The sequence below is a fragment of the Solanum lycopersicum genome, chromosome 11 (assembly GCF_036512215.1).
Source record: "Solanum lycopersicum chromosome 11, SLM_r2.1".
Classification (NCBI taxonomy): domain Eukaryota; kingdom Viridiplantae; phylum Streptophyta; class Magnoliopsida; order Solanales; family Solanaceae; genus Solanum; species Solanum lycopersicum.
Genome location: NC_090810.1, coordinates 12925238 through 12941107, shown reverse-complemented (window position 1 = coordinate 12941107; position 15870 = coordinate 12925238). Strand labels below are relative to the sequence as shown.

Sequence of the window (15870 nt, the reverse complement as noted above, 5' to 3'; positions counted from 1 at the left end):
TGCACTTTATTGTAATGGTTGAGTTTTAGGCTGACTTGTCTTAGTGGGATAAGACGAGTGCCATCACGTCCGTTTTTGGGTCGTGACAGTTTGTTTAAGGAAAAATATTACCCTTTTGACGCCGAACTCGGCAAAATTAAATATATTACTTTGTATAGAACTAATCCAGTTGAGATGTTAAAAATAATTTTGTCTATCACGTTGGATTTGTAAATTTGTGCAAAACTTGTATAGTTTTTGTTAGAACCTTAGTTTATGCGAAGCAACTATTGGAACAATGGACCGAGCTTCACCTCTTAGCTTTGTAAAATTATTCATCAATATAAAGATCTCATCATCATACATTTTTTTTTTAAAATCAAAAAAGATACAAGAGATGATGTAAAGTCAATTGGCTTCAATTTTATTGACAAAAATCAAATCATTTGGCTATTCACCATTTGAGATTTCTAAAGACTAATTTAGAGAATTGAGGAAGACGATGAACTCTTAAGAGGAAGGAAAGATGAGGGGAAAAATTTAATTTTGAAATTAGAAAATTAATTAGAAATAAATTGGTAACCTGTGATAGTAAGTCAACATTAGCCGATAGTGTACAAAAAATACACTAACTACACTAACTATGCACAAAACTTAAATTCTAATATAAGTAATTTTCTAACAAATCGTTAATGAATTAATTTTAAATGGAGTGGGAACAAGAAACAAGTACAATTATATATATATATATATATATATATATATATATGGCATGGGAGTTCAATGTTTCAATGTGAACCTATTTAATCTTTAATTCATTTTATAAGAATGATTTCTTTCGAAACTTAAAAATAATTTAATTTAAATTAAATATCTTTTTTTTTTATAATCACACAAGTATTATGTCATATTTAAGATCATATTTTTTAGAAGTTTTATAACCACGTAAAATTTTTGACATAGTTAAAAATCTTTATTTTGGCTTGAAATTTTGTGTCCATACAAAATATGTTCACAAAAATTGAAATAGATCGAGTAAAGAATGAAGTTGATTTCACAAAGAATATATGAATATTCTCTATGTATGAATTGACATGCATATTAAGAAAATAATAATTGACATAGTAAGTTTATCATTTTATCTTTATTAAAATTCTGAAGTTCATGAATTAAAAATTTAAGATTTTCAAGAAGTTCTACATTTTTCAAATTAATTAATTAAGGGTATAATAGGTAAAAAAAAATTATTCCTTGATTTGTTAAAATTGACATATAAAAAAATGGACAAGTAATTAGAAACAGAGGAAGTACTAAACAAGATACTGGACAATTTATTTCCGATATTGTCACCCCCTGAGCCTACACCCTGGGTGTGGCCGACACTCAATGACCATTGTTGATCTTGAGAGGATCCTTGACCTGACATACTTAACTTAGCGGAAGACTTAACTCAATGAAATTGTCTCATTCAATAAGTTAAAGTAAATAAGTTGGCCAAAATGACACTTAAGTCTCAATAACAAAATACATCCAATACAAAGAAGAGACACAAAACTAAACTGTCTATCTATGAAGCCTTCTAAAATACAGGTGGACGTTGAGACAGACCCCACAACACCCTATAAAAAGAAATACTAAAAGCAATAAATGTGTCCTCTAGAATGCAAGGAGGCTCACCACTGACTACAAGTGCTCAACTTGATCAACGAGGAGTTAGATGATGCTAATCTTGATTAACTGCGTCTGTATCATGATATGATGCAGGCCAACTGGCATCAGTACATTGAATGTACGAGTATGCGAGTTGGAATGCTAAAACAACTTAAGCTTGAAAAGAGTAAGAAGGAACACTTACGCTGGCTCTGCTCAACTCAAGAATAATATGACTCAATAATACTGACTCATTTCAATATAAAGCAATTTAAAAGCAAGTACAATGTAAAGAAAAGTTATTCGAAAACATGTTGTAAGTTCTAAATGTATACAAGGATACAAATAACTTTGAGATGTATCTATAAATACAAATAAACTGATGTGTATACATAAATACATTTAACTTCTGTGTGAGTTTCTCTGACCGACAACCATCACATAAGCGCTACGGTAATGATACAATGATCTACTCACGCTATCAGTGCATGCTATACTCGGCCAAAGGTATAAGACTTGAACTGAGTAATGGATCCACTAGTTTACTGTAAAAAGGGTTCATCTAAAAAGTATGACCCTTTTCAACCCATGGTGGCTAAATGGTTTATGGAGGTTGTGAGTTGTCTGAACTTTCCTCATATCCGTGCTTAATACTACTCTAAAAATATATATTGGCTCTTATATTTTAAAAACATACTAATTTTGTGGTTTGAGATTAGAGTTCAAAATACTTAGCTCAAAGGCTATCTTGGAAATAACAATTTCCCTGCTTGCTTCATTTAGAAAGTTATTTCTCTTTAACTGAAAACTAGTCCGAAGTCTCTTTTGAAAAAAAGCTTATTTGTACTTATAAAATCGTAAAAGATACGAGAGTAAGTTGTCAAGTGCTTAGTAGAAATCTAAGAACCCGTTTGAACATGCAATATTAAATCATAATTTGAAATCATAATATGAAATTATGAGATGAAGTTTGAAGTTTTGTTTGAACATGTGATTTGAACTTTTTATATTTCATATTTTTTCAAAAATAAAAGACTCAATAAGTTGTAAAGCTATTAAAATTGTCCTAATGCTTTATACAATCTTACCCAACAAGTACAATTTTATAAAATCGCATAATACACTATCATAAATATATTCTAAAGAGTAAAATATTTATTGATCAGACGTTAATTCAATAAAAAAAATATTAAATATAAGTTGTGGTGTGCTAGTTTTTTAGTATAATTCTCCCACATAGATGAACAATCTTCTCATGTTGAACTTGCATTCTCGTTCATATGACTAAGAAGACGAACCAACATTGTTACTTTGAGTCATTTGTTGATCAATTTGATCGGTACATTTATTTGATAAAAAATAATTAATTCTGATTATAAATGGTAGAGTAGAAATTGATTTGAAGTAATAATAAATTCTATGTGTTAGTAAGAATAATTATTATATGAGATATTAATGGTTTTAAAAAAAATTAGTATTGAGATAAATATAATGACTAGTTAGCGCATATGAGGTTGTTTTTACAAAATATAAATTTGTGAGTCAATTTTTGTATTTGAAAAATGTTAAATCGTGATTTGAAACTTCCAAGTTGTGATTATTGGAGAACTTGAGATTTTATCTCATGATCATGAGATAAAATCAGCATGAAATCGCATGTCCAAATACTGATTTCATCTCATGATTTTATATGGCGATTTCATATTGCTTATTCAAACACCTACTAAGTCTTTGATAAATTGGTATGAGAGAAAATGTTGATACTAAGAAAATAACTAATGAAGGAGATATCAACACTGCTAGCACCACAAACATCAGACACGATGGTGAGAAGAAGCACAAAAGGAAAGGATCTTACCTTAAAAGTAACAAAGAATTGTTACTCGACCATGAATTAACAAAAATATAAATTTATGAGTCAAATTTCTTACATTGACAATTAAAATAAAATTACAACCATAAAGTTGAAATCCTACTTTTTTGAAAACTTGTAACTTCTTCATTATTTAAATTTGAAGTTGAAAATTTTTGTTCAAGACTTATAAATAAACATGACAAGAGTAATACCATAAAGTGCAGTCTAAGAAGGATAGAGTAGATATCTACCTTCCCCAACCTCAGAGATAGAAAGGTTGTTTTCAGTAAACCTTCTACTCAAGAACAATAGTCCAAACAGTTCATGAAAAAGAAGTAACATATGTGCAAAAATGTTAGCTAATAACAAAAACAACATATGGTAACATAACAACAGCTACAAAACAATATTATAAGAATAAATAACAAAAATTGAATGACAAGAAATTATAGAAGCAATACTACAACGATGAAAGCAAGACTAAGTTCCTGTAGGCAAGGCGGTATTAATATGAACGAATAACAAGACAACACACTACAATCTGCTAACCTTCTAGCCTTAAACCACTTCCCCCCACTCACCCCCCACTCCTATTAAAGGTCAAGTCGATAAGCTAAAACTGAGACATATATAACCTGTTTACTTTGTCGGTGTACCTCTCCTTAAACTGTTTATAGGTAAGTATTTGCTTTTATATATATATATATATATATATATATATGTGTGTGTGTGTGTGTGTGAATTATTAATTTGAAAACTTAGGCTATTCTAATACCGTATTTGTTAATTATGATTAAGTCACATTGTAAAATTGTATAAGGGTTGAGAAACTTTAGATAATTTTACACACATTCTTAAATTTCTCTGTTTTTTATTAGAACAAGTAGTACGTCACTTAAAATTTGATGTTCAAATAAAGGGGCCCAAGTACCACATACATAGAATGAAATAGTTTTTTATAAAACGAGTAATCCCTATATAAGAAGAGCATGGACGCGTACCAATAATTTCTGTAGATTGAGTAATTCCTATTAGTATATGTTTCCTATAAATTGATATTAGTGTAGTTTCTATTAATTGATGTTTCGTATAGTTTCCTATAAATTGAGTAAATCCTATTATGTATTAATATTCTCAGAAAACATATTGCAGCTTTAACTCCTCGTGATTTTGAAGCTTGATTCTATTCATCGCCAATCTGGTAAATACATTAATTTCTTCTTCTTTTTTGTCGATTAATTAACACGAATACATTTCTTAATGTATTTAATACTTGTTCAAGTCTTGTTTTTCTGGTAACAAGAAATTGAAGATAATTCTTTTCTAGCCGTTAGGGACCTTGGTTGACTGACTCTTAGGAGAAGAATGAAAGCATAATTTTCTTGAAGTGTAGGCAGAATGGGAAGATCAAAAATCAAGGTGGAACTAATTCAAGATGACAAGAAGAGGATGAAAACTTTAGTGACACGAAAGGCTGGCTTGTTCAAGAAAATTTCGGAACTCTCTATACTTTGCGATATCAAAGCATGCATGCTCATATATGATGAAGGAAATAATAATAATTGTGAAATGTGGCCGAATGATCCAAATGAGCTCATAAATCTATACAAAAATCAACCATTTGAAGGACCAACCAAAAGGGGTAAAACATTGTCCGGAGATGAGATCAAAGTAGAAAAGGATCCGGATTCAAGATTTGACTATTTCGAGAATAATGAGAAGAAAAAGGCTGATGCGATCCAAGTAGAAAAGTATCCGACTTGGGATTCAAGATTTGACTATTTATCTCAAAAAGAATTGCAAAATCTTGCTGGTGTTCTTGAGAATAGGATGGAGAATGCAAAAGGAAGAATAGAATTGTTGAAGAGCATGAATGGAAGTTGCTCACTTTCTCATCAACAACAAATATGGGACTATAACAACTTGATGAACCAAACTACTACTCTGTCTAACAACAACTTGTTTCAATCAAATATTCCAATTAGTAGTACTGTGAATTCAATGGGAGCAGGGATGGATTATCACTTTTGTAATGCTAATTATTGTAAGATGAATGAGTCTGAAAACTGGTATGGAGTTGGTTCAAGTTTGACAATGATGCAGCATAATATGGAAAATAATGGAATTGGTTCAAGTTCAACAATATTGCATCCTATGGGGGATGATTATGGGATTATTGATTCAAGTTCAACAATGATGCTGCCTATGGGGAATAACGAAATTGGTTCAAGTTCGACAATGCAGCAGCCTATGTATCAGTACCCTTTCATGTACAATGGCTCTACCCATGTCATTGGTTCAAGTTCGACAATGCAGCCTCCTATGGGTCAGTACCCTTTCACAAACAATGACGACTCTACTGGGGATATTGGTTCAAGTTCAACAATGCAGCCTATGGGGAATAATAATGAGATTGGTTCAACTTTGACATTAACGCAACCTATGGATCAGTACCCTTTCATATGCAATGACTCTACTTATGATCTGTCATATGGATTCGTGTAGATTTTATTATTTTGATCATCAATATAGTTTACAGTTTGTCTTTTGTTCAATTCTGAAGCTGTTGGATCGGAGTAAACAAATTAGGAACTGTTTTTTATGTAACGTCCTGTACCTTTTTTGATGAAAGACAAGGAGGACAAAAGTAGTAGAGGAATGTGAAGTAAAATTTGAGCAAATTGATTAGCTAATTTGTAGTTCAAACTCATTGAAGGGAACTTCAAAAACCATCATAATACTTGAAATATTATGTCATGTTGGTGTGCAAGTAGTTGAAGTGGGAATGGACACATACATTGTAAGTGTTTTCAATTTGAGGAATTGAATTGTGCAGAAGGAAGCAATTTTTTCTTTTTTTTAATAAAGTTCATTAGGAAAACAGAAAGTATACTTTTGAAATAACCCGAAAAATGGATTGTAACTATCTTTGACATAGCTTTGGCTGTGGAAGTTGTTAGTGAATTTTGTTCAGCTGACGGTACGATTGGGGATCACATTTCTCTCTTCTACTTCCTCATGGTGGATTAGAGAGATTTGATGTATGCATTCCTTACAATGTCTCAACAAATGGAAACTTGTAGAAACATCAAGGAGTTAATCTTAATTTGGAAGATATATATGCATCGTCAAAAGTTGCCAGCTCCTTCGTTCTTCTCTTGACATGCTTGAATCTTGATAGGAAAGTGCCTCCAGTTTCGGCTATCATCAGCAAGCAATGTCTATAAATTTTCTTGAGGAACAAAATATATATCTGCAACTGGAATTAGTAATTGGATTACTTCAACAGACTTTGTAATGGTTTGTTAATGTTCCATTTCTTTAATGTGGTTAGATAACAATTTCCTTGTCTTTGCTACTAATAACTTTTGCTTCATATAACTCACATTTCTGATTTGATGAAACTGATCTTACTCCTCTCTCTCTCACTTTTTTGTTGTTTTATACTTTCCCCTTCTATTTTCCTTATAAAAATGAATACCTCTTTCTTTTTGTTTGAAGCAATCAAATTGGGTAAGTATGTAATTTAATTAGGAATCAGGATACAGTACTCTATGTAATGATCCTAGTAACAGTATCATGCTACTCTCTACTGATGCACTATTATGCATATAAAATATATTTAAGTCAATAGGTGGTGTAGTTTTGAAATGGTGGCCTTGATATTACTAGTTTTAGTCCTTATTTGTTAGGGAAAACTACCTATATATCCACCTCTTTTTTTTTTCATAATTCCCGTTATTCTCTACCATTTCTAAAATTTTCATAATTCCTTATTTTCCTCCTAAAACTAAACTGCCGGATACATAACTCACCAACTCCAAAAACTAAAATTTATGACTTTTAGATTTCGCTCTACAAATCTCACCCTATTTTTTTATCAATTAGTTTCTCCGTTACTTTTGAAATTCAAAATCAAGTTTATATCTTGTCATAACTAATTCAAAGTGAAATAGGTAATCTGTTTATCTTAATGAAAATATAATGTTTCACATTTGTAATCTTAAGATATTATTTACTAAATAATTAATATCGTTTTACATTGTTTATTCATTTTTAGAAATATAAAAATATAATTCAAATAGAAATAATTAAATATTATAGAAAATATAAATTTAATAAAATAAAATTACAATTTAATTTATATTTGCTCGTGATAATGGAGATGAGTTGTAATCGTGGTGACCGTAATGATTGATATCAGTAACGGTAGTGGTGATTGGTGCAATGGTACATGTAGGACTATCTGTAGTGATTGACGCAATGGGGATGGTTACCAGTGATGATGATTGTGATAGTGGAGTCCGTTGATGTTAGTAGTTGACGTTGTTGATAGTATTGGCTAAAGAAGTATGGTGGTTGATGATTGTGTTGGTGATAGTTATGATAATGGAAGTGATTAGTAATACGGCAAAGGTTGTGCTGGTGGTAATGACAAATGCAGATTTAATTATAATGATGGATGTGGTAGATGTTGTAGCAACTGATAATCATCCGTGACGAGGATTGTCAGGTGATTAAAGGATCTGACCACAGAGAGGTGGTTGATGATTGTGACAACAGAGGTGGTTGCTAGTAATAATGGTTGTAACGACAAAGATGGTTAGTAATAATGGATAGTGGTTATGACAGAGTGGTGGTAAAAATGTAATAATACATCTTAGTTTCTATTAACAGGACAACTAAGCATACGAGGCTGCTGGAGAAACAGTATGCCCAAGACATTTCTAAACAGCAAGCATAAACAGTTTGTTTTGCACTTAACATCTTTGAGCATACCTTTATCCAGCTGCAGCATAATGCAAATGATCTACTTATATCATTCACTTAACTTATGGCTTCAACAGAAACTAAAGCCATTTGGTTAGAAAAAATTCTAACTTTCAAACAAAGGAACCATCAAACAATGTCTTTTATACTGATAAACGAGACATTGGTCTCGTTGGAAGAGTACACGGTAAAAATTAAGAGCAATATTACAAGGATGGGAATAGGAGCCAAAAAATAGTGTTCTTGTAACAAAACAACAAAAGATTCCTCTCACCTTGTGGCTTTCTCTATTCGTTTGTAGTTAAATCTCTTTCTTCAACTCAGCACGTCCAAGAAGCTGATCGTTTGATTACAGGTTTCATTTGCTTGTCCTCTTCCAATGCAATCATTCCCAAATGTGAAGGATCCTCCAGCAACATTTTTGCTACAAGATATCCAGCGATTGACCATGTCTGATACTTTCTCGCTTGTTTACCAATATATCTTCCAACTGTACCATCATAATATTCAGGCCAGGAGTCCTTAGATAAGCGGCTCTCAGCAAGATCTATTGCTCGTCTTGCAATTTGTGGTCGTCCCGTCTTAATGCAGGCAGCGGTTAGCAACCATAAAAGCACTGCAATTTAAGATGCACATTAGACATTGCATTAAAGAGCATGACATCAAACTTGAAGCAATAGCCTATGCATCTTATTTCTTTTAGCCAGTGCACAGAAACAATATAGATGCTTCTAAGGAGAGTGGGAGAGTAAATAATTTACGAAACACACATTCTACTAGTAAAGTTATTAAGTTTTTTTAACACAATGTGAAGTCCCATAACTAAACTAACTAATAAATCCAAAATTTGCTCTACACTGCTTTCTCTTTCTGGACAAAGAAGTTGCACTACGAAATCACGCAAGTTATTATGAAATTAAGTAGCAAATCAAGTGAAGTGCTGAAGGAAGATGGAATAACCTGGCCAAGATCCACCATTATGGTAGCTCCACCTGGTATTCTTGGGATCACAACCAGTTATATGTCGCCAATCATGATTTTCTAGTGCAGGATACGATATTTTTAAGGGCATTTCTGCTACTAGCTCGTCCCAGCGTGCTTCTATGAGATCCATAATAGCGGAAGCTTGTTCTGGAGTGGCAAGGGAGGACAATATAGCAATACAGTTACCTAAAGCAAACCATCTGAAGTCCATCCTTGCAGGACTAACATTCCCAACAAAGTAACCACCACGTTTAGGCACAAATTCAAATACCCAATCTGGGATTGAATCAGGGATAACATTAAACTTATTTACTGCAGTATGAGAATATTCTTCAGTTTTATAGCGGTAAATGTCGTTTAACTGTTGGAAATCAAGCCAAAAATAACTTCTCATGTGATAACTCAATGCATGTAGACGCTTCACTATTCTCTCAACGAATTCTCCCCCTTCTGTATCGTGCTTCAACATTGCCAAAGCACTTCGCAATGCCATAAAGAAGAGTGCTTGGATCTCAATAGGATAACCATAGATTCCCTGAAATACCAACCATCGTAATTTAACAACTCAATAATATCTTTTCAAGGACATAACTTCCATCCATCTATTGTGCACAAGCAGTTACAAAGCAATTCTGTTATGGTAGTCACATCAAACCTTTTTTTAGACCAGAGAAATCTTCTGTTTCAAGATTTGGATATTAGTGGATGACGGGCCCGTCCCACTAGCCTTCTCTAATAATGGGAGTCACATCTATCATTTTCATCAGGATAAAAACATTGACTGGAGGCTGGCTATTGTCGTGAGGCAATTCAGTTCACATAAAATTCCAAGTCATACATAGATCAACTAATCATCAAGAAGCAAACTATGATGCTTATTATGTGCTTCAAAGTACTTCTAACTATGATTATAACAGAATTCCAAAAGGTGATCTTAAAGTTATACGGAACTTTAGGCTTTCGCGTCTAGTATTAGAATATGGATGCACAAGCACAAGGTAATTAGCAGAAAATTTTATTTCTTGAACATTTTGTTGAATACTGGGTAGCATGTATGAAGAGACGTGAGATAGGAAATACCGATTGTAGTAAGAAAAGTAGAAGTTGTATGTCCTTAGTGGCTGAACAGAAGGAGCAAGAAAAACAAAGGGAAAAAAAAGGTAGCTCACAAAGTTGAAAACGAAAAGGATATGGAAAGTCATCAGATGAGATTATATACAAGACATGGTTTTTACTTTTTAGTAGCATTCTCATCACAATACCAATCACAATCAGGTAAAAGAGATAAACAGCATACTCCAGTTATCTCATAGATTTGCAACTTTAGCTACAATAAAAGTTAAATAAAGTAACAGATTAAACAAGTATCACTTTAACATAAAACACAAGGAATATAAAATCTATCGTTACATGCTATAAAGAAGCATCAATAAACTTTCTATAAAACTGCTTCAACATCATCACCGCCCTTCTTTATTTCTACATACTTGGTAAATAACAAATACAGAAGCATACAACACAGGAAAGACGACAAATGAAGTAAAAGCAGCTTAAAAACAAAAGAGTGAAAGCTGCCAACCTACAACAAAGAAATAGCAAGCAGGGGCAAAGTAGAGAACGTGTCCATATGGTGGCTAGTAGAGACAAGATTGTCAAAAATGATGGAACGAGTTCCAAATCCTTAAAACAACTTTTAAAATGATATAATTATGTTTGCATGATCCAACAACTGCACTGTTCTAAATCAAGCTATGAATGCATAACCTAAATATAGTGCAAGCATAGAAACTATTAAAACGCATTGAAATTGATGTTGGGATCGAAATAATCTAATAATTGCAGATACTGACAGCAATAAATCAGATGACAAAGAAAAACTATAAATATTCTTAGTGATAACGGTTTGGTCAATTGACTTACATATGATAAAGACTAATATGAATAAATCTTCCCCTAAACAAAACTCTCTATATAACTACAGTGTGGATGCTACTATGTTCTAGGAGAAGAAAGGATCTTTCATTTATACAAGTCCAAAACTTCTCTTCCAAGAAAGCGTTAACACAATGATAATTAGGGCCCGTTTGGTCATAGATTTTCCAAATAATATTTGGGGGGAAATTTGGCAAATAATATTTGTCCATATAATTTGTCATTATTTGGCAAATATTTTTGACAAATATCCCAAATTTCCAAATACTAAGCTAGCGTTTGGCCATAAATTTTCAAATATTCTTGGCAAATATTATTTGAGTGAAAATTTGGGTGAAATTTTTTGACCATGTGTTTGGCCATAGGATTTTGGGAAATATATTTCACTTTTTTAAAAAAATATGATTTATACCCATAAGTTTTAAAAACTATTAAAATTAACCATAAGTTTGTATTACAAGTCAATTGGATGTCCATCACACTAGAACAATGTGGTAATTTGGAGCGAGTGCAACAAGTATCATTCCATACATCGTGAAGTAGACGAAGCACATGATTTTATTACCTTGAGTTAATTTTTCATCATTTTCATTACGATCATATCATTATTTAATATTCACTAAATATTTTATCACTATTTTGGTATTCACGTGAAAAAATTATGTAATACAACACAAACAACTACTATAGAGGGTGGTTTTGTAAAAGATAAAAGTTTGGGGTAAAATTTTAATTTTCAAAAGATTCCAAATAATGAGATTTGACTCAAATACTAGAAAAAACTAGTATTTGGGAATTTGGGATATTTGCCAAAAATATTTGCCAAATAATGACAAATTATATGGACAAACATTATTTGCCAAATTTTTCCCCAAATATTATTTGGGAAATCTATGGCCAAACGGGTCCTAAATTTTTCTAGTATTTGGGTCAAATCTCATTATTTGAAATCTCTTGAAAATGAAAATTTTACTCCGAACTTTTATATTTTACAAAAACACCCTCTATAGTAGTTGTTTGCGTTCTATTACATATTTTTTTACGTGAACACCAAAATAGTGATGAAATATTTAGTGAATATTATATAATGATATGATTATTGATGAAAATGATGAAAAATTGGCTCAAGGTAACAAAGTCATGTTTTTTGTCTACTTCACGATGTACGGAATGATGCTTGTTGCAGCACTCCAAATTACCACATCCAATTGACTTGTAATACAAACTTATAGTTAGTTTTGATAGTTTCTAAAACTTATGGGTATATATCATATTTTTCTGAAAAGGTGAAATATATTTACCAAATCCTATGACCGAATAAATGGTGAAATTTCACTCAAATTTTTACTAGAATAATATCTGCCAAGAATATTTGGAAATCTATGACCAAACGCTAGCTAAGTATCCAGTTACGGTAATAAGTTGTGTGATATCACAATCACAAAAACAACCAATAATATACGCAAGTTAGGGCAAAAAGACAACTTACCATTCTTCTATCGATCATTGAGCATCCATCAGCACAGAGCAAAGTAGGAAATGTATCAAATCCTTCAGACAAACATAAGCTCAATATAAGCCTCATCCCCCTTTGGCACTCAGGAGTTTCAGCAAGACTGACATCTCCGGTAGATTTTGTGTATGCACGGAGAAGAATTATCCACCAAAATCCAGAATCAACTGGAGCTACTCTTCCAATTGCACTCTCACCAAAATCCGCCATGATCGTATCTGTCTTACGAACAGGATCATGAAGAACCTTGAAACTAGCTGGCATAACCCCTTCCCCCAGCTTGAATCTATCTACTCTTTTCTCCCACCCTTGAAGCTGTAGTGTCTTCAACAGGAAGTTCTTAACTATATCAGGCTCTCCATTCATCAGGAAGGCCAGAGCGCTAGGAACAAAATCTCGAACAAAGACCTACACATCCAGCAAAAACTTACATAGATACTTGAAACATGCTACTAAAATCAAAAATAACACATCCTGATCAAGCAAAATTGCTCAACGTAAATCTGAACTTCCCAATTACTGTATCTCAAAAATATAAATGGATTTCCAATTTTTTTTTTTGTCAAAAGTAAGACCTGTATATAAAACCAATATTATGGAAAATACAACATAACTAATACCGAAAGAGAAACTACTTCAAAACTGGTATATTTTCTATAACAAGTACCTGATCATAATTGAGGACTTCCTCAGCAGCATGATCCACTGCAGCAATTGTACCAACTGGTTGGCCTCGAAAGTGAACCATGGAACGGCGTAGAGCATCCCAGGCTTCAGCAACCATTGGATGTGGCTCAAAAGAGTTTCGTGCCGACGAAGCTGGGGTGTCCAACCCAGACCTTCCCGGCGAGTAAGCATTCTCATAATTATCTAAACCTCTAGATAACCCTATGGATAACTCACTTAGCGACCTCTCATCAAAAGATCTCTGCCTCTCTATGTTAATCCTTGGCTTATCAAGAAGTTTCGAGAGATCAAAGTCATCCATCTCCGAAATGGAGCAGTGAGAGCTAACATTTTTCAATCCACTACCTTCCATCCTTGCTCTTAAAACCTTAAACTCACACAAATACAACAATTGCTCGTTTAGACGATTAAACAAGCTATATACACTCATGTAACAACACAAACTTCGCTTATCTATTTGTAGGAGAAAATGACATTTAGCTAATTGACAAAAAGGGGCAATTATATAAAACAAGAATATCAAACATATGGGAATTAATATATATACAAGCCATTGTCAACGGTCAGGATAAACAATCACATATATATTATTCAAAAATGGAAGTTATAAGAAACCAAATCAGGCAAATAGTGTGGCCCAACCGAAAAATCAGAAAAAAAAATTAATAACTATTTGCAATATTCTCCATTTTCTCTTTAGGGAAAGATAATTAACCAAATAAATAGTGTAGTAATAATAATTTAATTACCATAATCAAAATAACCTTATCCACAAATTAATGCTCTTTTTAAAAAAAAGCATACTTGATATTGATCAGAAAATAAACATAACTTGAAAGATAACCAAAAATAAATTAAAATTTTAAGCTGAGAAAACGAGCTGCATTGCAAAGTCCACTGTAAAATTACGAAGAATTTGAGATCCAATTAATTAAAACAAAAGATAATTAAGCAAACTGAGATCCCAAAAGCACAAATACCAAGAAAATAGAAAACTTATAAAAGAGAGTAGAGTCCAGAGATAGACCTTAGCTGAGAGAATAAAAGGTAGTATTCTGCCGGAAATAATGGAGTCGGAAGCCGGCGATATAGCCGGAAAAATAAAAATAGAAATAGAGAGAGAAGAAGGGGGTAAGTAGAAAATGGAAGAAGAGGGGAAAAAAAAATCATATTGTGGAATGAAGTTAATTTATAGAGTGGAATTTTTATTTTAATTTTTAATTATAGAAAAATAAAAGTTGACATTTGGGAATACTCTAAATGGGGCCCACAGAACCCCTATTTTACAACCTATTTACCTTTTGTGTAAGAAGAAGAAGCCACAGCTAAGATATTGCAGGATAAGAACAAGACAGTACTGTAATTAATATATAATTTTGTTTTTTTTAAATTTAAATATATTTTTATATAATTTATACATGTATAAATGATGTGAAAATAAAAAATATAAACCAAACACGACTACCTCTTTATGAATTTATTTATTTTTTAAAAAAAAATGCTTTAAAGGGGATGTTAGTTTATGTATTTTGAAACTTTTTAAGCTTAATATTCTACTTGACATGATTAAGAATTATGAGATTAAAATGAATTTTTGATACATAGTTTTAGTTTAAAAATTGCGAGATTTCAAAATTATATCTTATATTGTAGTTTTTGTTTAAACTTTTAAAAGTGCTTGTAAGCGTATTTCTTTCTCGAAAAAATGTTTTCAAAGCAAAACTACTTATTTCCACTCATATTATTCCTCAAAAATATTTACTTTGTCTAAAAACTTGGCCAAACACCACACTTTTTTAAAATAAAACTATTAGTCTCCAAAAACTTAGATAAATAGGATATAAGACAAATAAATAAAAATAAAGTGAGTACTAATAATGCTAAATTTTATGTGATAATTATTTTTCTTCATTTTTATAACCAAATAAAATGTTAATTTAATAATTTTAACACACGAACAACTAACCATCAACTAACCCAATTACATTAATGGTATTGTTATGTTGATATTGTATTAAAGAACGAAATCTAAAAAAATTACTTAATCTTCACACTATTCAACCACCTATTTCAACTTAAAATAAAACTAAAAAGAATATGGAGTCCAATTTAAGTAGGGATATAGACAACATGTGATTGAAGTTAGAGAAAAAAAAATCATCTTAAATTTGAAAATAAGTATTGAGAGATACTTAAAGAGAGTTGGTAAACATAGTGAATAAATAAGAAATTAGTTGGGATTTCATTTAAAATCCTCCTCAATTAAACTATTACTTTAAAATATTCACCTATACTTTGCACAAATAAAAGTCAGTCATAGACATATTGTCATAATTTATAGATATTATAAGGAATACTTTTTTTTATATAAAAAAAAACAACTTATTCGTTCGAATTGTATAGTGATCATCAGTGGTATAGAAAATTTACATGGTGTGTCTAAGAATTGTATAGATAAAAAAATAAAAATTAACAACTGAGTGCTTTAAAAATTTATAAA

The 15870-nt window shown here is 31.7% G+C and overlaps 2 protein-coding genes across 2 annotated transcripts; one reads left to right on the top strand and one right to left on the bottom strand.

Moving 5' to 3' along the window:
• Positions 1 to 4882: 4882 nt before the first annotated feature.
• Positions 4883 to 5989, top strand: LOC104644579 (agamous-like MADS-box protein AGL103). The gene has a single exon (XM_010314651.2). It carries the CDS (start codon positions 4883 to 4885, stop codon positions 5987 to 5989), a length of 1107 nt encoding a protein of 368 aa, XP_010312953.2.
• A 2389-nt stretch (positions 5990 to 8378) lies between these two features.
• LOC101252138 (probable alkaline/neutral invertase D) lies at positions 8379 to 14544 on the bottom strand. The gene is made up of 5 exons (XM_004250368.5): positions 14398 to 14544; positions 13351 to 13737; positions 12660 to 13091; positions 9215 to 9773; positions 8379 to 8870 (listed from the first exon to the last, which is right to left on the bottom strand). Exons 2-5 carry the CDS (start codon positions 13720 to 13722, stop codon positions 8575 to 8577), a joined length of 1659 nt encoding a protein of 552 aa, XP_004250416.1. The 5' UTR covers positions 13723 to 13737; positions 14398 to 14544; the 3' UTR covers positions 8379 to 8574.
• Between the last annotated feature and the right edge of the window lie 1326 nt (positions 14545 to 15870).

Excerpts from the sequence above, each read along its gene's own strand:
- LOC104644579 (XM_010314651.2), top strand. The coding sequence starts at position 4,883 with ATGGGAAGATCAAAAATCAAGGTGGAACTAATTCAAGATGACAAGAAG.
- LOC101252138 (XM_004250368.5), bottom strand. The coding sequence starts at position 13,722 with ATGGAAGGTAGTGGATTGAAAAATGTTAGCTCTCACTGCTCCATTTCG. Across the intron at positions 13,092-13,350 it reads AAGTCCTCAATTATGATCAG|GTCTTTGTTCGAGATTTTGT; the intron begins GTACTTGTTATA and ends CTGGATGTGTAG. Across the intron at positions 8,871-9,214 it reads TAATGGTGGATCTTGGCCAG|TGCTTTTATGGTTGCTAACC; the intron begins GTTATTCCATCT and ends CTTAAATTGCAG.